Raw genomic sequence first — 24,853 nt, forward strand, 5'->3', positions numbered from 1 at the left:
GTTACGCTTTATATAAGGAAATTTTCCTCTAGCCTTTAAGTTTTCGGTATGGCCCTCTATCGGCAGCCCTATTGACACCTTTTATTTCCCACAGATGAACAAATTATTTATTTGCAAAATATAGGGCAACATACTTTTATTCACCTTGCTAAGGTAAACAACTTCTATCGCAAAACCTTACTATGTTTCTCGCTTTGGGGATTTGCATCTTTCTGGGACCCTAGTCCTCTTGTTCTCCTACTGTATCCTATATTCTACAACCTTATACTGGACCATGATCCCGATTGTAACTATTCCTTCTTTCTCCGGATCCGATTAATGTCTAGCAATGTCTAGTATGTGCTATGCAATTGACATGAATCTCTCCCCTTTTTTCCCCCGAGGCTTCATTCATATGTGCTACATTGTATTTATTATGTATATTTTCTTTTTTATTGTTGCTTGCTCGGGAAGAGTCAAAACATTGTCAGTTTTGACTTCTGGTCGCCTACTGCACGGTTGAATACTATGTTTGTAGGACTTTAATAAATTATAAGTTTGTCACAATATATATCCCCAGAGTGTGCGGTGTATTCAATTTATCTTGAGTGATGAGGACGGGGCAGGATACACTGTAACAACCCATCAGCTGTGAGTGATTAGGACGGGGCAGGATACACTGTAACAACCCATCAGCTGTGAGTGACGAGGACGGGGCAGGATACACTAACAACCCATCAGCTGTGAGTGATGAGGACGAGGATGGATACACTGTAACAACCCATCAGCTGTGAGTGATTAGGACGGGGCAGGATACACTGTAACAACCCATCAGCTGTGAGTGAGGAGGACAGGGCAGGATACACTGTAACAACCCATCAGCTGTGAATGACGAGGACGGGGCAGGATACACTGTAACAACCCATCAGCTGTGAGTGACGAGGACGGGGCAGGATACACTAACAACCCATCAGCTGTGAGTGATGAGGACGAGGATGGATACACTGTAACAACCCATCAGCTGTGAGTGACGAGGACGGGGCAGGATACACTGTAACAACCCATCAGCTGTGAGTGACGAGGACGGGGCAGGATACACTGTAACAACCCATCAGCTGTGAGTGACGAGGACGGGGCAGGATACACTGTAACAACCCATCAGCTGTGAGTGATTAGGACGGGGCAGGATACACTGTAACAACCCATCAGCTGTGAATGACGAGGACGGGGCAGGATACAGTGTAACAACCCATCAGCTGTGAGTGATTAGGACGGGGCAGGATACACTGTAACAACCCATCAGCTGTGAGTGACGAGGACGGGGCAGGATACACTGTAACAACCCATCAGCTGTGAGTGACGAGGACGGGGCAGGATACACTGTAACAACCCATCAGCTGTGAGTGATTAGGACGGGGCAGGATACACTGTAACAACCCATCAGCTGTGAATGACGAGGACGGGGCAGGATACAGTGTAACAACCCATCAGCTGTGAGTGATTAGGACGGGGCAGGATACACTGTAACAACCCATCAGCTGTGAGTGACGAGGACGGGGCAGGATACACTGTAACAACCCATCAGCAGTGAGTGACGAGGACGGGGCAGGATACACTGTAACAACCCATCAGCTGTGAGTGACGAGGACGGGGCAGGATACACTGTAACAACCCATCAGCTGTGAGTGATTAGGACGGGGCAGGATACACTGTAACAACCCATCAGCTGTGAATGACAAGGACGGGGCAGGATACACTGTAACAACCCATCAGCTGTGAGTGATTAGGACGGGGCAGGATACACTGTAACAACCCATCAGCTGTGAGTGACGAGGACGGGGCAGGATACACTGTAACAACCCATCAGCTGTGAGGGACGAGGACGGGGCAGGATACACTAACAACCCATCAGCTGTGAATGACGAGGACGGGGCAGGATACACTGTAACAACCCATCAGCTGTGAATGACGAGGACGGGGCAGGATACACTGTAACAACCCATCAGCTGTGAATGACGAGGACGGGGCAGGATACACTGTAACAACCCATCAGCTGTGAGTGACGAGGACGGGGCAGGATACACTGTAACAACCCATCAGCTGTGAATGACGAGGACGGGGCAGGATACACTGTAACAACCCATCAGCTGTGAGTGATGAGGACGGGGCAGACACGATAGTAATGGCGTACAGAGGCGACGTGTCACAATCTGAGGGTCCGCACACTTTGGATCCCCCTTCCATTCCCGTGTGTCACATTGGGGCAGGGACCCCCACACCACACAGCTGTCAGTAACTACTCTGCATCCGGGGGTCTCTGGCAGATCGGGGGGATCTACGATGCCGGCAGGACATACTTGACGCTGTGTCCCCAGATCTTCACAGTCCAGTCAGAGCTGCAGGTGATGAAGACTTTGGGGTGAAATGGATTCCATCGCACGGTGTCCACCGCCATATTGTGCGCATCGAACGTGTCCAGGAACTGGCTGGAATACGCCTTCGAGCACTGTCAGAAATAAAGAGACATCCGATAAGAGACGGCAGCAGAGCGCGGGTACAGAGCGGCAGAGCGCAGGTGTAGTGCTGCCCTGACATGCTGAGCCTATGCCCAACTGCTCCTCAAGGGGACAGAACCAGAGATGGCAGCAGAGCGCGGGTACAGACTGGCAGAGAGCAGGTGTAGTGCTGCCCTGACATGCTGAGCCTATGCCCAACTGCTCCTCAAAGGGACAGAACCAGAGATGGCAGCAGAGCGCGGGTACAGACCGGCAGAGAGCAGGTGTAGTGCCGCCCTGACATGCTGAGCCTATGCCCAACTGCTCCTCAAGGGGACAGAACCACAGATGGCAGCAGAGCGCGGGTACAGACCGGCAGAGAGCAGGTGTAGTGCTGCCCTGATATGCTGAGCCTATGCCCAACTGCTCCTCAAGGGGACAGAACCAGAGATGGCGGGAGAAGATCATGACATTTACACATTGCTGTGTGCCGTTATATAGGCCCAAGGCAAAATATCTGTGGGCACCTGTCATATTATTAATCAGCTTAATATCCAATCTGTAAACAAATACTGCCATACTGTGCCCAAATAATACCACCACTATACTGTGCCCAAACAATGCCACCATACTATGCCAAATACTATCTAACTGTGCCCAAAAAATACAGCATGTGTCCAAATAATGCCACCACCATACTGTGCCCAAGTAATACCACCATACTGTGCCCAATACCAACATACTATGCCAAAATACTGCCAACCTGTCCCCAAATAATACAGCCAGATTGTGCCCAAATAATACCTCCAGACTGTGCTCAAATAATATTACCATTTGTCACGGATCCCTTCTCCGTGGTGTCCCTTATTCGTCACGTGCCTGCTCTCACACGTGACTTGGGGTCGTGCCTGCAAGGGTTAATCTATCTCCCCACTCTGTCCCAGCGTTCAACCTCAGTCCTATACTGTAATGGGAGCATAAATCACACACTGACCCAGGCCACACACCCGCTCATACACGCTGCCACCACTCATCAAATACACAGGCGATGAGTCCCGGAACTAACAATAATACTAATAAAAATATGTCTATCACTCATAAGGCTCACACACCTTTAGGCTATGGATTCTTTAGAACATTCAAGGTTCAACTTGTTAAAGTTTTATACTTCCAATAGGTGGCACTAGAGTTCTAGTCCTCTTCCTCTCTGAAGAGACAATTTGCATATTTCCCAGAGGAGCATTGCGGCTTTAAGTCTCCTCACCTCGACATGCTTATGTTACTCTCCGCAAGGAGAAACAATACGTCTTGGATCCCGGCCAGACGCCTCTCAATCAGCCAAACCAGATCTCCACTTTGCACTGATGAGGGGCAGTACCCCGAAACACAGTATCTGCAAATTGAGATTCTGGTTTGGCTATTAACCTAAGTCATGTGACAAGGCTCGTTAAAGAGTCGACATTGACTGTTAGGATTGCTACTTCCAATAGGTGGCACTATTGTTCTAGTCCTCTTCCTCTTTGAAGAGATAATTTGAATACTTTAATAGCAAAAGGTTCAATGCTTACAATAAGAAAAAGGTATAAAAATATCATAATAAAAAGACATACAACTTATGCAAAACAGTGTCAAAATAAACAGGAGAAAACTTACAGAAATCATCTAACTGGTAGTTTGCTTTCTGCTCCCTGAGGGGGGGTAAATAGAATTGGTGGAACACATCAGCTTCTCAGGCTGCCTTCACATGTGAACACAATTCTCTGTCTGCAACCTAAATTTATAACTTTGGTCTGAGGTCAGGTTTCTAGACCGGACTCCCAGGTTAAGATCATAATTGCAGTCTGTTTGATTGGGCACGGCCGCTCTACTAATGAATATATTATTTCTCTTGTGACCAGGTTCCCAGGAATACATCACCTCAGGCCGCAATTTAGCATCTCCCCTCCAAGACCTCAGAGGTGCCAAATGTTGCTTTTCTTCTCGGCCCTAGCTAGACCCCCTGGTGGGATATGGAGACAGAATTTCTACTTGTCCCAACGAAGTACCTATTAACACCTAGGTGCGACTTGCCTTCAGGACAGATGTTACATTATCACTAGTCACACATATAACCCTAGACATATGTCCCTACACACACACATATATATCACATATTTCACCACACCATACTATATCCAAATAGTACCACCAGACTGTGCCCAAATAATACCATACTGTGCCCAAATAATACCATACTGTGCCCAAATACCACATTTTACCAAAATACTTCCCAACTGTGCCCAAATACAGCCAGCTTGTGACCAAATACAGCATACTGTGCCCAAAGACCGTCAGACAGTGCCCAAATAATGCCACAATATTGTGCCCAAATACCAGACTGTGCCCAAATCATACTACCATACCATGTCCAAATAATACCGCCATACTGTACCCAAATACCACCACCATACTGTGCCCAAAAAATGTAAGTGCTGATATACTACCTACATAAAACACTTAAAAATACCACCATATTGTGCCAATATGATACTGCCACACAGTGCTCCAACACCACCACCATACAACGGCAAAACAAGAATGTAATTCACTGTTACACCAGCACCATCGCACGTCCAAACAACGCCATAGAGCGCCAGTACGGTGGGTACCGAGAGGCGGTGCCCATGTTTTCCTCTGCTTCGCCCCGGTGACTCCTGCCCCTGGAAGTCGTTGCCAGTTTCACCACACTGGCCCCTGCCATGTCTGCTGTCCCATCATGCACTGCTCTCCTAGTGGCTGTGCCCGGATCTGCATGTGGCAGGGGACGTTTCGTCTGCTTGTATCTCGGCACAGTCACAGTAATGGATGTGATATCAGCGGACGGATATGGTGGAGGAGACTCTGCACATGGCGGAGCATTAATACTGACAATCGGTGCGCTGCGAGTGTACAGAGCAAATGTCATCTACCCCGGTAGTGTCCGCTCTTCCACCCCCTGCTGTTATTATATGGCCCCTCTATAGAGGCAGCACATGTGCCCCGCAGCGTCCGCTCCTCCACCCCATGCTGTTATCATATGGCCCCTCTATAGCGCCAGCACTCGTCCTCCCGCATCGCCCACTCCTCCACCCCATGCTGTTACTATATTGCCCCTCTATAGAGGCTGCACTCATCGCCCCGCAGCGTCCGCTCCTCCACCCATGCTGTTATTGTAAGGCCCTCTGATGGTGTGATATGCTATGTGGGTATCATTTTTGTGTATATTTCTATTTTACTTATTTTCATGGTGTTCTCTTGTAGGAGTTATTTGCTAATTGATGAATGGCTGTTGCTGCCATCTGATATCAGCCCCCACAGTACTGTACTGTTTGCTAATGACATGTTGACCTAGCTTGTTGAAACAATGAGCTTCTGAGACCTTCCCCCTCCTGACCTGTGAATGAGGAGGGAGACTTAAAATATCAGTGAGGTGAGACACAGATCAGATCCTGTGTGGAACTATGATGTGATCACAGCATCTCAGAGAGAAAGAAGAGTATATGGACTATGCCATCCTCTGTCTGATGGATTATTGAACTCATCTCCCAGGGCTTTTATCCTCTTACTGAACTGCATTCTGGTTCTGAACTATTGTATCCTCAGGGTGGTGGACTGTATTTGGACCTTTCGCACTTTTTGCCTAAATAGAGATATTGGGATTGTTCACTCTTCTCTTGCTCTGTTGAATGTGTGATACCGGAGAAGAACCCCGTGACACCTGGGCCCCTCTATAGAGGCAGCACTCGTCCCCCCGCAGCGTCCACTCCTCCACCCCGTGCTGTTATTATATGGCCCCTCTATAGAGGCAGCACTCGTCCCCCCACTGCGTCCGCTCCTCCACCCCATGCTGTTATTATATGGCCCCTCTATAGAGGCAGCACTCGTCCTCCCACTGCGTCCGCTCCTCCACCCCATGCTGTTATTATATGGCCCCTCTATAGCATTCGCACCCCGCTGTATAATATGGCAGCGCTATTCCAGCTGATGAGCACGGCAGGGACCCACCCGGGCGGATCTGGAGCGCCTCCTGCTCCCACAGATTATCTGCTATTTCCAGGAAGGTTTCTGCTTCACAACAAAATCCCATTACACGGATCCAGGAGGGATTACGCCGCTGGCCCGGACGGACGAGGGGCCGATAAGTGGGTTTAGACGAAAGGGGCAATTTTCTCAAGAACTAAGAAATCCTCCCCCGATTGCTGGACACTTCACAGTTAATATCTCCGCTTCATGTTGAGGAATTATATCAATGTCTTGCTTCCACCAATCAGTGGTCACATCCAGAGCTGCATCCAAAAAATGTGGTTGCCAAGACCCAAGTGCAGGGCATGATGGGAGATTGACAATGGCTACCTAATCAGAGAGGATAAACACATCCCACGATGAACAGCAATATAGTGGATTTCATACACATACTAGTGGTATAGTGTCAGGGAAAGTACCCGTGCTAGAAATCCTTCAACTCGGACACTCCAAAATATATAAACAACCCAAAAAGACACATGGAGCATATGTCCCAAAATATAAAAAATGTACGTTTTTATTATAACAAAATTTAAAAACATATCAAATCAGAATACTCATAGAAATATATAGAGCATACAGTAGGAGAACACTACGGAAAACACTGAAAGTCTAAAAAGACGGATGACCCCAATATGCCGCTAATACGGCTTAGTAATCTTAATGCCATAAAGTGCACAGTTTCAGGGAAGAAAACCACCACTTCCACACATCAATAGGTGGAATAATACACTTCCCCAAGTGGAGTGCCGCTACTCATAACGCGGCCCACATCATAGTCTCTGGTAATTTCTAGTGGTTCTTACCCATCAGGTCAGAGTCCGGCACATGGGGGTCACCGCCGCAGCCCCAACGCGCGTTTCGCGTTGGCTTCGTCAGGGGGCAGTCTGCCCCCTGACGAAGCCAACGCGAAACGCGCGTTGGGGCTGCGGCGGTGACCCCCATGTGCCGGACTCTGACCTGATGGGTAAGAACCACTAGAAATTACCAGAGACTATGATGTGGGCCGCGTTATGAGTAGCGGCACTCCACTTGGGGAAGTGTATTATTCCACCTATTGATGTGTGGAAGTGGTGGTTTTCTTCCCTGAAACTGTGCACTTTATGGCATTAAGATTACTAAGCCGTATTAGCGGCATATTGGCGTCATCCGTCTTTTTAGACTTTCAGTGTTTTCCGTAGTGTTCTCCTACTGTATGCTCTATATATTTCTATGAGTATTCTGATTTGATATGTTTTTAAATTTTGTTATAATAAAAACGTACATTTTTTATATTTTGGGACATATGCTCCATGTGTCTTTTTGGGTTGTCTAATCAGAGAGGAGCAGCAGAATGGAGGTAATTTCTAAAGAACTTCAACAGCAGCTCATGATGTGACTAGAGGAAGATATGTGAAAATACTCCAAAGGTTAAACAGATGGAAAAACACTACAATGGCACAGCGCTAAAACCGGACAGGTGGTCTAGGGGCAGCTGAGACTGTAGTGGTCCACGAAGATGATCCCACAGCTCCAGTGCTGGTAGGGGTCTACAAGGATGAGCCACCGCACCAGAGACTGTAGGGGTCTACAAGGACGACCCCATTGCTCCAGTGCCGGTAGGGGTCTACAAGGATTGACCCCCCCCCCCACACTAGTGCCTATAGGGGTCACCTAATCATGCCATGGGGGAATATGAATGAAAATTGGTCTAAAGTGGTGACTTTTGGGCATATCATATTAGACCTACTTGTTCAGGACTTGTAATGTCCCTCAGGTTTGGAATATTAGGGCACCTTCACCTACAGGACCATGTCTGCACCCCTCAGTCCGGTTTGTGAGGAATGATCACGTTTCTCCTTACATTTGGGTGAATGGCTTCATAACATTCCCTTCTTCATATTCCAGCAGCTCCAGTCCTCGCTGGTCCTTTAAGATGGGACTCACCTCTTTGGTCCCGGAATGACTCTGGCTGGTCCTGGCCGTGGCATTGGCTGTCCACCACTCCTGATCCTTGGCGACTGGACTAATTTCTCAGGGATCAGTGGTGACCCTGCTGGTCCTGACCGAATCTCCATGATAACATTTCTACTGCCAGTCTATCTAGAAGACCCTTGGACTATCCCACCTCTCCTCCAGATGTCCTTGGCTCTTGACCCTGCTGTGACCTGGTTCCTACCCTCGGCTCCTACGTTTTGTCACCTGGTTCTTGTGTTATCCTCCTGGTGTTGACCTCCAGTTCGTCCTTTGGATCTGCTCCTGACCGCACTACAATCCTCTCTGGCCATCACTGGTGGCCATCCCGGGGACTAGTCACCTACCTCTGTAGTCCGCAGATCTTCACAGGGGTCAGGGGTGAAGAACAGGACATTTTTCAAACTCTGCACCTGATGGTTTTTTAGAGGGTCCGCTTCTCCGGTGGGAGACGTAACATTATATTAATATAAGGCTACAGCGAGTCTCTCACCTTATGGATCTTCCCTTCTTCTGTGCCAACCAGGAAGAGATAATCGATCTGACTGTGGAAATCGAAGGACGTTCCGCTCCCTGCAAGGGGGGACAATGGCGGTAAGTGTGGGGAGGAAATTCATCTTACCCTGGAGCATCAGTCTGGTCTGTCACCCAGCTTTCCCGCTCCCTCCCAGCAGTCATATCCTCCTGTCACCATCCCAGCAGGACTCAAATAGTGAAGCAGAGCCGGGTACAATAATGGCATCAGTCACATGATTAGATACTGCGGCACGACTGCTGTGCCCACTGGAGTAACAACAGTCCCCATCCAGGTATATGTGTCCCCCATCCTGATATATATAGTCCCCCATCGTGGTATAGGAGTCCCCCATCCTGGTATATATGTGAAAAGAAGCCCGCCAGGGCCGTGGGGTACTCGGAACCGGGTACGGTACTTAACCCCTTCAGGCCGAGGCACTTTTTTGTTTTTGCGTTTTCGTTTTTCGCTCCCCTCCTTCCCAGAGCCATAACTTTTTTATTTTTCCTTCAATATGGCCATGTGAGGACTTATTTTTTACGGGACGAGTTGTACTTTTGAACCACACCATTGGTTTTACCATATCTTGTACTAGAAAACGGGAAAAAAAAAAAAAAAAAAAATCGAAGTGTGGTGAAATTGCAAAAAAAGTGCAATCCCACACTTGTTTTTTTGTTTGGCTTTTTTGCTAGGATCACTAAATGCTAAAACTGCCCTGATATGATTCTCCAGGTCATTACGACTTCATAGACACCAAACATGTCTAGGTTCTTTTTTTATCTAAATAGGTGAAAAAAAAAAATAAAAAAAAAAAGTGTCATTTTCCGATACCCATAGAGTCTCCATTTTTCGTGATCTGGGGTCAGGTGAGGGCTTATTTTTTGCATTCCAAGCTGACGTTCTTAATGATACCACCTTTGTGCAGATACGTTCTTTTGATCGCCCGTTACTGCATTTTAATGCCATGTCACGGCTTTGAGGTGGGCTCACCGCCGGAGCCCACATCAAAGGGGGAGGCACGACATGCGCCGTCCTAGTACGGCGCATGTCGTGAAGGGGTTAAAGGGATGTGTCACGGCAGCAATGGCCCGGTCTGTGGCCCTGGGCACCCAAGTTAAAGGGATAGTCTTTAAAGGGGTTTTTTTAAATAAAGGAATGTTTGTGATGCCACCTGTGGTATTCAGTCAGGGGTGACAGATGCTGCTTAAAGGAGTCCTCTGGGGTGATGTTATGGCAGCCGGATGGTATAACTACCCACAGGTGAAGTAGGTTCCCACGGCTCCCGGTGAATAGATGGATGATGGTGAGGACGCAGTTGTGCAGTCTCTTTACCTGGTGTATTGATGGTAGCAGGCAGCCACAATCCAGGGCGTCAGATCACAGGTACAGGCAGGGTCCGGCCAGCTTGGAAGCAAGTTCAGAGTCCAGCTTTATCGGTGGAGTTAAAAGCCTTCCTTCAAGCGCTGTGTTGTTCTAGTCCCTTACTGCCTGTGGCTTTGTAGCAAGGTCCCCTCAGTTCTCTCTGTCCTTTGTTGAAGTGGGACACAAATCCGTATGACAGGTGACTCGAGCCTTTTTAGGCCGGCGTCACACTCAGCGTATGCAAATACGGTCCGTATATTACGGCCGTAATACGCTGAAAAGTCCCGAAAATAGTGGTCCGTAGCTCCTCCGTAGGCAGGGTGTGTCACCGTTTTTTGCGCATGGCATCCTCCGTATGTAATCCGTATGGCAGCCGTACTGCGTGTTTTTATCGCAGGCTTGCCAAACCGACATAAAAAGCCGGTAATTCAATTGCCGGCTTTTGCTTTCTCCTTCCTAAACCCGACATGATATGAGACATGATTACATACAGTAAACCATCTCATATCACCATTTTTTTGCATAATCCACACTACTGTCGTCAGTAGTGTATCTGCAAAATTTGGCCGTTCTAGCTCTTAAAATAAAGGGTTAAATGGCGGAAAAAATTGGCGTGGGCTCCCGCTCAATTTTCTCCGCCAGAGTAGTAAAGCCAGTGACTGAGGGCAGATATTAATAGCCTGGAGAGGGTCCATGGTTATTGCCCCCTCCCCCCCTGGCTAAAAACATCTGCCCCCAGCCACCCCAGAAAAGGCACATCTGGAAGATGCGCCTATTCTGGCACTTGGCCACTCTTCCCATTCCCGTGTAGCGGTGGGATATGGGGTAATGAAGGGTTAATGCCACCTTGCTATTGTAAGGTGACATTAAGCCTAATTAATAATGGAGAGGCGCCAATTATGACACCTATCCATTATTAATCCAACTGAATGAAAGGGTTAAAAAAAAAAAACACACACATTATTAAAAATTATTTTAATGAAATAAAAACAAAAGGTTGTTGTAATATTTTATTTAACGCCCAATCCAATCACTGAAGACCCTCGTTCTGTAAAAGAAAAACATAATAAACCAACAATATACTTACCTTCCGCAGATCTGTAAAGTCCAACGATGTAAATCCTTCTGAAGGGGTTAAAACATTTTGCAGCAAGGAGTTCCGCTAATGCAGGCTGCTCCTTGCTGCAAAACCCCGGGGAATGAAGCTAAATATGGGTCAATGATCTATATTTAGCTTCATTCAGCCTCTGCTGGCTGTTCATAGATCGTGGGAACTTTCCTAGAAAGCCTGGGAGCTTTCTAGGTAAGTTCCCACGATCTAGGGACAACCAGCAGAGGGCGCCTCACCGCAAATGAAGCTAAATATAGATCATTGACCTATATTTAGCTTCATTCCCCGGGGTTTTGCAGCAAGGAGCAGCCTGCATTAGCAGAACTCCTTGCTGCAAAATGTTTTAACCCCTTCAGAAGGATTTACATCGTTGGACTTTACAGATCTGCGGAAGGTAAGTATATTGTTGGTTTATTATGTTTTTTCTTTTACAGAACGAGGGTCTTCAGTGATTGGATTGGGCGTTAAATAAAATATTACAACAACCTTTGTTTTTATTTCATTAAAATAATTTTTAATAATGTGTGTGTGTGTTTTTTTTAACCCTTTCATTCAATTGGATTAATAATGGATAGGTGTCATAATTGACACCTCTCCATTATTAATTAGGCTTAATGTCACCTTACAATAGCAAGGTGGCATTAACCCTTCATTACCCCATATCCCACCGCTACACGGGAATGGGAAGAGAGTGGCCAAGTGCCAGAATAGGCGCATCTTCCAGATGTGCCTTTTCTGAGGTGGCTGGGGGCAGGTGTTTTTAGCCGGGGGGGGGGGGGGGGCAATAACCGTGGACCCTCTCCAGGCTATTAATATCTGCCCTCAGTCACTGGCTTTACTACTCTGGTGGAGAAAATTGCGCGGGAGCCCACGCCAATTTTTTCCGCCATTTAACCCTTTAATTTAGTAGATAGAACGGCCAAATTTTGCAGATACACACTACTGACATTAGTAGTGTGGAATCTGCAAAAAAAAAAGGAGAGAAGACATGGTTTACTGTATGTAAACCATGTCTCAAATCATGTCGGGTTTAGGAAGGAGAAAGAAAAAGCCGGTAATTGAATTACCGGCTTTCAAGCTGTATAGCGCTGGAATAAATATTAATATATATACATATATGTGTCTCACTGACATACATATTATATATATATATATATATATACCTATTCTATGTGTACACATTTATTCTACCTATTCTATTGTAAGCTGTCAGTGTGATTTTACTGTACACCGCACTGAATTGTCGGCTTTTCTCTCTAACACCGCTGCGTATTTCTCGCAAGTCACACTGCTGGTCCGTGTGTAATCCGTATTTTTCACGCTTCCATAGACTGTCATTGGCGTATTTCTTGCGCAGTACGGTGACAAACGCAGCATGCTGCGATTTTCTACGGCCGTAGAAAGCCGTATAATACTGATCAGTAAAATACGGCAGATAGGAGCAGGGGCATAGAGAATAATTGTGCCGTATTTTTTGCGAGTTTTACGGACGTAGTTTCTGCGCTCTTACGTCCGTAAAACTCGCAAGTGTGACGCCGGCCTTACAGGATCTCTATCATGACCAATATGTGTCACTGTGTCTCCTGGGTATTAGGGTGGACATGTTACGTGTAGTCTAGCTGTCCTACCGGTTTCTGCTGTGCCTCATAGACTATGACACAACCTTCGTCTTCCGGTATCTGCGCTCAATCAGGGATGTAGCCCAGTAGCCGCTATCCTCCCCAGTTGTCACTCACATGTGCTTCGCTCTCCGGCACGTTCGCTACAAGCTGCTCTTCCTTCTGTATCTCGCTATCTAGGAGCTACAGCACCTCAGGCTGTACGGCCCCTCAACCGTCCTGCCACAGACTGCTCCAGTCTGCTGTCCGGCACCAACTGCCTAGCAACTAACTCCTCCAGACCAAAGAGAGAGCAGCTCCCCTGATTTTGGGTGCAGAGCTCCCCCTTATGGCCTTAAGTCAGAATGGTGTTGTATGTGCCAATTACCTGTTAAAAGGAATCCTCCATCGCTTCCAAGCGTGACATCACTCTCCCCATGAGGAAAGCAATGCCACTGTGACAACCAGGACCCTGGGACGTCACAAGTCCCCCATCCTGGTATATAAGTCCCCCATCCTGGAATAGGAGTCCCCATACTGGTATATATATCCCCATCCTGGTATATGTGTCCCTCATCCTGGTGTATATATCCCCATCCTGGTGTATATATTCCCATCCTAGTAAAGGTGTCCCTCATCCTGGTGTATATATCCCCATCCTGGTGTATATATCCCCATCCTAGTAAAGGTGTCCCTCATCCCGGTATACTGTATGTGTATATGTATGTGGCATGTTAACAGCAATGAGTATACTGACAGGCCCTATTCCCAGAGTCGTCCACGTAGCATCTGTATACCAGGCACCATGCACACATAGTATATATACCTGGCGCCGTGCACATACCATCTGTATACCTGGTGTCGGCTGTACCGTCCACATACCCAGTGCTGGTCACAGTCGATACACAGGTCAGGGTGGTAGCAGAGAGCTCGGGTGCTCGTACCTTGTGTCTGCAGCTGGAGCCCCTCCATAGCGTCCTGTGCAAATCTTTCCACTGACAACCTGATGACGTCCGTGTGAACCAGCTCATTCTGAAACAGAAGACATGACGGGTATCACACCACATGGCAGCAGCTGGCAAATAATCTCATGTCAGAGAGAACGAGCTAAACCAGAAAAGAAGAAGTCCGCCAAATATAATAGTCCCCACCTCATACGTTATATTACTGATCCTGAGTTACATCCTGTATTATACTCCAGAGCTGCACTCACTATTCTGCTGGTGCAGTCACGGTGTACATACATTACTGATCCTGAGTTACCTCCTGTATTATACCCCAGAGCTGCACTCACTATTCTGCTGGTGCAGTCACTGTGTACATACATTACATTACTGATCCTGAGTTACATCCTGTATTATACCCCAGAGCTGCGCTCACTATTCTGCTGGTGCAGTCACTGTGTACATACATTACATTACTGATCCTGAGTTACCTCCTGTATTATACCCCAGAGCTGCACTCACTATTCTGCTGGTGCAGTCACTGTGTACATACATTACATTACTGATCCTGAGTTACATCCTGTATTATACCCCAGAGCTGCACTCACTATTCTGCTGGTGCAGTCACGGTGTACATACATTACTGATCCTGAGTTACCTCCTGTATTATACCCCAGAGCTGCACTCACTATTCTGCTGGTGCAGTCACTGTGTACATACATTACATTACTGATCCTGAGTTACATCCTGTATTATACCCCAGAGCTGCGCTCACTATTCTGCTGGTGCAGTCACTGTGTACATACATTACATTACTGATCCAGAGTTACCTCCTGTATTATACCCCAGAGCTGCGCTCACTATTCTGCTGGTGCAGTCACTGTGTACATACATTACATTACTGATCCTGAGTTACCTCCTGTATTATACCCCAGAGCTGCGCTCACTATTCTGCTGGTGCAGTCACTGTGTACATACATTACATTACTGATCCTGAGTTACCTCCTGTATTATACCCCAGAGCTGCACTCACTATTCTGCTGGTGCAGTCACTGTGTACATACATTACATTACTGATCCTGAGTTACATCCTGTAGATCTTTTATTATAAAAATGAAAAGTATAACAATAATAATAGCAGAAACATAACAAAAATATTAGCCAGAAAATAATCAGTATACTGAACACTGGTCCAGCCGCTCATTCTCTCTTCTCACACATATTATACAGTATATACAGAATAATAACTACTTTGACCTTCTGGTCCGGTCAAATTAATAATAACAAATAAGATAAAACAATGGCAAACAAAAACCATATAAGGCCATGTTCACACAGTGCGTTTTTTACTGCGGAACCGCAGCGGTTTTGCCGCTGCGGTTCTGCAGCTGTTTTCCATGCAGGGTACATAACAATGTAACCCTATGGAAAACAGTCACTGCTGTGCACATGATCCGGAATTTCGTTTAAAAAGCCGCGCAGAATAGCTGCGGCAAAAAAGAAGGAGCATGTCACTTCTTTTTCCTGAACCGCAGCGGTTCTGCACCCATAGACCTCCATTGTGAGGTCAAAACCGCAGTAAAACCCGCAGATCAAAAATATATCTGCGGGTTTTACTGCGATTTGATGTGCAGAACCGCTGCAGCAGGAAGTGCGGGGGAGCGGGCGGAAGTGCGTGGGCGGAGTGTGGCTGCCCCCCCGTGCTCCGATCCCGCCCCCGTGCTCCGATGCCCCTCCCCCCGTGCTCCGATGCCCCACCCCCAGTGCTCCGATGCCCCACCCCCAGTGCTCCGATGCCCCCCCCCCCGTGCCCTAATCTCCCCCCCTTATACTTACCCGGCGTCCCGGTGTCCGTCCGGCCGTCTTCTCCCTGGGCGCCGCCATCTTGCAAAATGGCGGGCGCATGCGCAGTGCGCCCGCCGAATCTGCCGGCCGGCAGATTCGCTCCAAAGTGCATTTTGATCACTGAGATATAACCTATCTCAGTGATCAAAATAAAAAAATAGTAAATGACACCCCCCCCACTTTGTCACCCCCATTGGTAGGGACAATAAAAAAATTAAGATTTTTTTTTTTTTTTCACTAAGGTTAGAATAGGGGTAGGGGTAGGGTTAGGGGTAGGGTTAGGGTTATAAAACTGCATAAAAAAAAAGGATCAAAAAACGCATCAAAAAACGCATCAAAAAAGGACAAAAAAGGACCTGCGTTTTCTGCCAAGAGCTGCAGTTTTTTAAAAAAACAGTCCTGAAAAAAAAAGGATGGAAATCCTGAACGTGTGAACATACCCTAAACTTTTTTTTTTCCCCTTTTTTAGTTTTTTCATTTTTTATTTTATTTTTTTTTAGTCTTAAATAAAAATAACCACAAATTAAACAAATATGTACAACTAGATGGTGGCCCGATTCTAACGCATCGGGTATTCTAGAATATGCATGTCCATGTAGTATATTGCACAGCCACGTACTATATTGCCCAAGCCACGTACTATATTGCACAGCCACGTACTATATCGTACAGCCACGTAGTATACAGCAGAGCCACGTAGCATAGAGACTTAAAATAAAAAATAAACACATACTCACCTTCCGAAGGCCCGTTGAAGTCCTGCTATACTCACCATCCGTCGCCTTTCCCGCTCCTCGGGACTCTCCGGTGACCGCTCCATGCAAGCGGCAGATTCCGGTCCCAGGGCTAGTATGAGCGCAGGACCTGTGATGACGTCGCGGTCACATGATGTCATGGCAGGTCCTTGTCGCATACAATACTTTCCACCGGAACCTGCCGCTTGCATGAAGTGGTCACCGGAGCGTCCCGAGGAGCGGGAAAGGCGGCGGATGGTGAGTATAGCAGGTTTTTATGCATGGGCAGCATCGATAGTAGGGGACACACAGAGTTAATAGCAGCGGTAACGGAGCGCGTTACACCGCGGCCAGTTACCCTTGCCATTAACCCTGTGTGAGCGGTGACTGGAGGGGATTCTGGAGCAGGCGCCGGGCACTGACTGCAGGGGAGGGACTAATCCGACTGTGCCAGTCGCTGAATGTTCGCGGCAGCCATGACAGGCAGCTGCCAAGACCAATCAGCGATGCTGGATTTCCAGGACAGAAAGACGGAAGTACCCCTTAGACAAAAAAAAAAAAAAATATATATATATATATATATATATATATATATATATATATATATATATATATATATATATATATATATATATATATATATATATATATATATATATATATATATAACTAGATGGTGGCCCGATTCTAACGCATCGGGCATTCTAGAATATGCATGTCCACGTAGTATATTGCCCAGTCTTGTAGTATATTGTCCAGCCTTGTATTATACAGCACAGAGCCACGTACTATATTACCGAGCCACGTATGTCACAGGTTAAAAAAATAAAAAATTCTCTGTCTTGTCATATACACTTGTAAGTAGGGATCCTTTACTTTGATTTTACCATACGTATAATGTCTCAAGTGTGATCCCTTGATATGTTACCAAAACTCCCATGTTGGGAGACTTTTGTATTACTCTTTAAATAAAAATTATTGAAACAAAAAAAAAAAATAAAAAATAAACATACTCACCTAACGATCCGGGGTCCCTTGTAGTTGAACATACTCACCATTCTGGTCGCTGCTCCTCAGCGTCCCGTCTCTCCGCTTCCTGGGATCCAACAGCGCTGTGCAGATGGGCGCGCGGCTGCCGCCATCTTGCGCTCCCAGGATGCCTTGCAAACTTACCCATATGACTTAGCGGTTTCGCGAGACCGCTAGGTCTTCTGGGTAATTTCGCAATGCATCGCTGGGAAAGGAAGATGGCGGCAGGCGCGAGCGGCTCAGCGGACAACGGAGGGTGAGTATAGCAGGTTTTTTGTTTGTTTTTTTTACTATTTTTAACATTACTATCTTTTACTATTGATGCCGCATAGGCAGCTGGCATTAACCCTTAGCGGTGACCGGAGGGGAGTATGGAGCGGAGCGCCGGGGACACTGACTGCGGGGAGTATGGAACGGCCATTTTCTTCCGGACTGTGCCTGTCGCTGATTGTTTTGCGGCGACCAATCAGCAACTTGGATTTCCATGATAGACAGAGGCCACGACCAATGAATATCCGTGACAGAAAGACAGACAGACAGACGGAAGTGACCCTTAGACAATTATGTCTAATTGGCGCATAGCAAATGTGGTGCCAATATTCAAAAAGGGCTCTAAAAGTGAACCTGGAAATGATAGGCCAGTAAGTCTAACCTCTATTGTTGGTAAAATATTTGAAGGGTTTCTGAGGGATGTTATTCTGGATTATCTCAATGAGAATAACTGTTTAACTCCATATCAGCATGGGTTTATGAGAAATCGCTCCTGTCAAACCAATCTAATCAGTTTTTATGAAGAGGTAAGCTATAGACTGGACCACGGTGAGTCATTGGACGTGGTATATCTCGATTTTTCCAAAGCGTTTGATACCGTGCCGCACAAGAGGTTGGTACACAAAATGAGAATGCTTGGTCTGGGGGAAAATGTGTGTAAATGGGTTAGTAACTGGCTTAGTGATAGAAAGCAGAGGGTGGTTATAAATTGTATAGTCTCTAACTGGGTCGCTGTGACCAGTGGGGTACCGCAGGGGTCAGTATTGGGACCTGTTCTCTTCAACATATTCATTAATGATCTGGTAGAAGGTTTACACAGTAAAATATCGATATTTGCAGATGATACAAAACTATGTAAAGCAGTTAATACAAGAGAAGATAGTATTCTGCTACAGATGGATCTGGATAAGTTGGAAACTTGGGCTGAAAGGTGGCAGATGAGGTTTAACAATGATAAATGTAAGGTTATACACATGGGAAGAGGGAATCAATATCACCATTACACACTGAACGGGAAACCACTGGGTAAATCTGACAGGGAGAAGGACTTGGGGATCCTAGTTAATGATAAACTTACCTGGAGCAGCCAGTGCCAGGCAGCAGCTGCCAAGGCAAACAGGATCATGGGGTGCATTAAAAGAGGTCTGGATACACATGATGAGAGCATTATACTGCCTCTGTACAAATCCCTAGTTAGACCGCACATGGAGTACTGTGTCCAGTTTTGGGCACCGGTGCTCAGGAAGGATATAATGGAACTAGAGAGAGTACAAAGGAGGGCAACAAAATTAATAAAGGGGATGGGAGAACTACAATACCCAGATAGATTAGCGAAATTAGGATTATTTAGTCTAGAAAAAAGACGACTGAGGGGCGATCTAATAACCATGTATAAGTATATAAGGGGACAATACAAATATCTCGCTGAGGATCTGTTTATACCAAGGAAGGTGACGGGCACAAGGGGGCATTCTTTGCGTCTGGAGGAGAGAAGGTTTTTCCACCAACATAGAAGAGGATTCTTTACTGTTAGGGCAGTGAGAATCTGGAATTGCTTGCCTGAGGAGGTGGTGATGGCGAACTCAGTCGAGGGGTTCAAGAGAGGCCTGGATGTCTTCCTGGAGCAGAACAATATTGTATCATACAATTATTAGGTTCTGTAGAAGGACGTAGATCTGGGTATTTATTATGATGGAATATAGGCTGAACTGGATGGACAAATGTCTTTTTTCGGCCTTACTAACTATGTTACTATGTTACTATGTATATACATACACTAAGCTATCCTCCATTCCCAACCCCCCGCACTGACCTGAGAGCTGGTCCTGCGTCTCATGCCTCAGTCCATGTCCAACGTCCATAGGCCAGATCAGGCAGTGACAGTTTTCCCCCAAACAACCCAGTGTCCTATAGTCCCACAAGATAATCCCACCTCCCCCCTTTTCCCACCACCCAACCTAACAGCTACACCCAATTCTATATCCCTATATACAATACTAGATGGTGGCCCGATTCTAACGCATCGGGTATTCTAGAATTTATGTATATAGCAGCCACATAGTATATAGCACAGGCCACGTAGTATATAGGAGCCATGTAGTATATAGCAGACAAATACTACGTGGCCTGTGCTATATACATACATACATATTCTAGAATACCTGACGCGTGTATACAGGCCACGCAATATATAACACAGGCCATGCAATATATAACACAGGCAACGCAGTATATAGCAGCCACGTAGTATATAACACTGCCGACGCAGTATATAGCAGCCACGTAGTATATAGCACAGCCCACAGAGTATAACACTGTCTATGTAGTATATAGCAGCCACGTAGTATATAACACTGCCCACGCAGTATATAGCAGCCACGTAATATACAGCACAGCCCACGCAGTATATAGCAGCCACGCAGTATCTAACAGCCCACGTAGTATACAGCAGTGTGGGCACCATATCCGTGTTAAATAATTAAAATAAAAAAAAATAGTTATATAATCACCCCTGGGATCCAGCGAAGCTCCGGCGATACACGTGCGGCTGTCGCCATCTTCCATTCCCAGGATGCATTGCGAAATTACCCAGATGACTTAGCGGTCTTGCGAGACCGCTAAGTCTTCTGGATAATTTCGCAATGCATCGTCGGGAACGGAAGATGGCGGCAGGCGCGAGCGGCTCGATGGTGACAACGGAGGGCGAGTATAGCAGGTTTTTTTTTTTTTTTTTATAATTGTTAACATTAAATTACATTTTTTACTTTTGATGCCGCATAGGCAGCATCAATAGTAAAAAGATGGGGACACACAGGGTTAATAGCAGCGGTAACGTTACCCGCGGCATAACGCGGTCTGTTACCGCCGGCATTAACCCTGTTGTGATAGGCAATTCAGTATCACAATGGACATAGCGGTCAGAGCACATACAGTGATCTGACAATAACCCAAAATAATAGAACGAGCTCTGAGACGTGGGAACTCTGCAGACCGCAATCCCTAATCCTCTCCAAACAACACTAGAGGCAGCCGTGGATTGCGCCTAACTCTGCCTATGCAACTCGGCACAGCCTGAGAAACTAACTAGCCTGAAGATAGAAAATAAGCCTACCTTGCCTCAGAGAAATACCCCAAAGGAAAAGGCAGCCCCCACATATAATGACTGTGAGTTAAGATGAAAAGACAAAACGTAGGGATGAAATAGATTCAGCAAAGTGAGGCCCGACTTTCTTAACAGAGCGAGGATAGGAAAGATAACTTTGCGGTCTACACAAAACCCTAAAGAAAACCACGCAAAGGGGGCAAAAAGACCCTCCGTACCGAACTAACGGCACGGAGGTACACCCTTTGCGTCCCAGAGCTCCAGCAAAACAATTAGACAAGCTGGACAGAAAAAATAGCAAACAAATAGCAAAGAAGAACTTAGCTATGCAGAGCAGCAGGCCACAGGAATGATCCAGGGAAAAACAAGTCCAACACTGGAACATTGACAGGAAGCATGGATCAAAGCATTAGGTGGAGTTAAGTAGAGAAGCACCTAACGACCTCACCAGATCACCTGAGGGAGGAAACTCAGAAGCCGCAGTACCACTTTCCTTCACAAACGGAAGCTCCCAGAGAGAATCAGCCGAAGTACCACTTGTGACCACAGGAGGGAGCTCTGCCACAGAATTCACAACATAACCCCGTGTGAGCGGTGATCGGAGGGGAGTATGCGGGCGCCGGGCAGTGACTGCGAGGAATAAGGAGCGGCCATTTTCTTCCGGACTGTGCTCGTCGCTAATTGGTCGTGGCTGTTTTGCCGCGACCAATCAGCGACTTTGATTTCCATGACAGAGGCCGCGACCAATGAATATCCGTGACAGAAAGACAGACAGACAGACGGAAGTGACCCTTAGACAATTATATAGTATAGATATGTATCTCTCTCTCTCTATACATACATACACACACAGCAGCACACACCACAATAATTATAAATCACAAAGCCCAAGTTCGGCGCCTGCAGCCCTACATCACTGTATAATGATCACAGGGCTGCCACTAGGAATTTCATATATATATATATATATATATATATATATATATATATATATATATATAATGTATATATTATAGATCCCAGTTAGATAAATTAATGTGTGATTGGTGAGGACGTGGTGCAGAAGGGGAGTTTTTCCAAGAGTGGGCGATGGGACTGTGGAAGGTTTGAGGGGCGGAGCCTCAAGGGGGCCCAAAAATGTTTACAGTATGGGGCCCTGAACTTTGGCTTAGATGAGAGGCGTCTGTAATTTACATCATAGGTAGACCTCAACTATGGGAGACAAACTGAGGAAAAAAAATCCAGAAAATCACATTGTCTGTTTTTTTAACATTTTATTTGCATATTATGGTGGAAAATAAGTATTTGGTCAGAAACAAACAATCAAGATTTCTGGCTCTCACAGACCTGTAACTTCTTCTTTAAGAGTCTCCTCTTTCCTCCACTCATTACCTGTAGTAATGGCATCTGGTTTTCACCATAGTGGAGTTTGGAGTCAGACTGTTTGAGGGTGTGCACAGGTGTCTTTTTATACTGATAACAAGTTTAAACAGGTGCCATTACTACAGGTAATGAGTGGAGGAAAGAGGAGACTCTTAACCCCTTAATCCCATATGACGTACTATCCCGTCCAGGTGACCTGGGACTTAATTCCCATGGACGGGATAGTACGTCATATGCGATCGGCCGCGCTCACGGGGGGAGCGCGGCCGATCGCGGCCGGGTGTCAGCTGCCTATCGCAGCTGACATCCGGCACTATGTGCCAGGAGCGGTCACGGACCGCTCCCGGCACATTAACCCCCGGCACACCGCGATCAAAGATGATCGCGGTGTGCCGGCGGTGCAGGGAAGCATCGCGCAGGGAGGGGGCTCCCTGCGGGCTTCCCTGAGACGATCGGTACACGGTGATGTGCTCACCGTGTACCGAGCGTCTTCTCCCTGCAGTCCCCGGATCCAAAATGGCCGCCGGGCTGCATCCGGGTCCTGCAGGGAGCACTTCCGGGTCAGGATCAGGCTGCAGCTGCAGCTCTAATCCTGCCCGGCTGTATGTTAGATCACCGATCTAACAGAGTGCTGTGCACACTGTCAGATCGGTGATCTGTGATGTCCCCCCCTGGGACAAAGTGAAAAAGTAAAAAAAAAAATTTCCACACTTGTAAAAAAAAAAATAAAAAAAAAATTCCTAAATAAAGCAGAAAAAAAAAAATATTATTCCCATAAATACATTTCTTTACATAAAAAAAAACAAAAAAACAATAAAAGTACACATATTTAGTATCGCCGCGTCCGTAACGACCCGACCTATAAAACTGGCCCACTAGTTAACCCCTTCAGTGAACACCGTAAGAAAAAAAAAAAAAAAACGAGCCAAAAAACAACGCTTTATTATCATAACGCTGAACAAAGAGTGGAATAACACGCGATCAAAAAGACGGATATAAATAACCATGTTACCTCTGAAAACGTCATCTTGTCCCGCAAAAAACGAGCCGCCATATAGCATCATAACCAAAAAAATAAAAAAGTTATAGTCCTCTGAATAAAGCGATGCCAAAATAATTATTTTTTCTATAAAATAGCTTTTATCGTATAAAAGCGCCAAAACATAAAAAAAATGATATAAATGAGGTGTCGCTGTAATCGTACTGACCCGAAGAATAAAACTGCTTCATCAATTTTACCAAACGCGGAACGGTATAAACGCCTCCCCCAAAAGAAATTCATGAATAGCTGGTTTTTGGTCATTCTGCCTCACAAAAAAATCGGAATAAAAAGCGATCAAAAACTGTCACGTGTCCGAAAATGTAACCGATAAAAACGTCAACTCGTCCCGCAAAAAACAAGACCTCACATGACTCTGTGGACCAAAATATGGAAAAATTATAGGTCTCAAAATGTGGAGACGCAAAAACTTTTTTGCTATAAAAAGCGTCTTTTAGTGTGTGACGGCTGCCAATCATAAAAATCCGCTAAAAAACTCGCTATAAAAGTAAATCAAACCCCCCTTCATCACCCCCTTAGTTAGGCTAGGTTCACATTGCGTTAATGGGTTAACGCTAACGGACAGCGTTGCACGGCGAAAATGTCACAATTAACGCCGTGCAACGGGTCCGTTAGCACAACCATTGACAGCAATGTGATTTTCAGGTGTAGCGCATCGCTAGAGCGTGCCATTTTCGGCTCGCGCTAGCAAGGTGCCATTCTTTTGTGGCGCGCCTCAGACGCTGCTTGCAGCGTCCGCGGCGCGCCCGAGGTCCGATCCCCGATCTTCCAGAGCGGGGACGTTAACGCGACCACTAAACACGACACCTAAAAAGACATTGTGTTAGCGCAATCCGCTAGTGCTAAACGGATTTCCCTAACGCAATGTGAACCTAGCCTTAGGGAAAAATAATAAAATTAAAAAAAATGTATTTATTTCCATTTTCCGGTTAGGGTTAGGGCTAGGGTTAGGGTTAGGGCTAGGGTTGGGGCTAGGGTTAGGGTTTGGATTACATTTACGGTTGGGATTAGGGTTGGGATTAGAATTAGGGGTGTGTCTGGGTTAGGTGTGTGGTTAGGGTTACAGTTGGGATTAGGGTTAGTGGTGCGTTTGGATTAGGGTTTCATTTATAATTGGGGGGTTTCCACTGTTTAGACACATCAGGGGCTCTCCAAACGCGACATGGCGTCCGATCTCAATTCCAGCCAATTCTGCATTGAAAAAGTAAAACAGTGCTCCTTCACTTCCGAGCTCTCCCGTGCGCCCAAACAGGGGTTTACCCCAACATATGGGGTATTAGCGTACTCGAGACAAATTGGACAACAACTTTTTGGGTCCAAGTTCTCTTGTTATCCTTGGGAAAATAAAAATTTGGGGGGCTAAAAATCATTTTTGTGGGAAAAAAAAGGATTTTTATTTTCACGGCTCTGCGTTGTAAACTGTAGTGAAACA

At 46.3% G+C, this 24,853-nt stretch overlaps 1 protein-coding gene across 1 annotated transcript in view; it reads right to left on the reverse strand.

Annotated features, from left to right (window-relative positions):
• Nucleotides 1-2,187: 2,187 nt before the first annotated feature.
• The window catches only part of LOC138658815 (dynein axonemal intermediate chain 1-like), a 36,897-nt gene continuing 14,231 nt past the window's right edge, over nucleotides 2,188-24,853 (reverse strand). The window contains exons 2-4 of the mRNA XM_069745863.1: nucleotides 13,998-14,085; nucleotides 8,962-9,041; nucleotides 2,188-2,485 (exon numbers count right to left, since the gene is read on the reverse strand). Of these exons, the coding sequence (XP_069601964.1) occupies nucleotides 2,315-2,485; nucleotides 8,962-9,041; nucleotides 13,998-14,025 (279 nt within the window). The 5' untranslated portion in view covers nucleotides 14,026-14,085 and the 3' untranslated portion in view covers nucleotides 2,188-2,314. The remainder of the gene's footprint in view (nucleotides 2,486-8,961; nucleotides 9,042-13,997; nucleotides 14,086-24,853) is intronic.

The sequence above is a fragment of the Ranitomeya imitator genome, chromosome 1 (genome assembly GCF_032444005.1).
Source record: "Ranitomeya imitator isolate aRanImi1 chromosome 1, aRanImi1.pri, whole genome shotgun sequence".
In the NCBI taxonomy this organism is placed as follows: domain Eukaryota; kingdom Metazoa; phylum Chordata; class Amphibia; order Anura; family Dendrobatidae; genus Ranitomeya; species Ranitomeya imitator.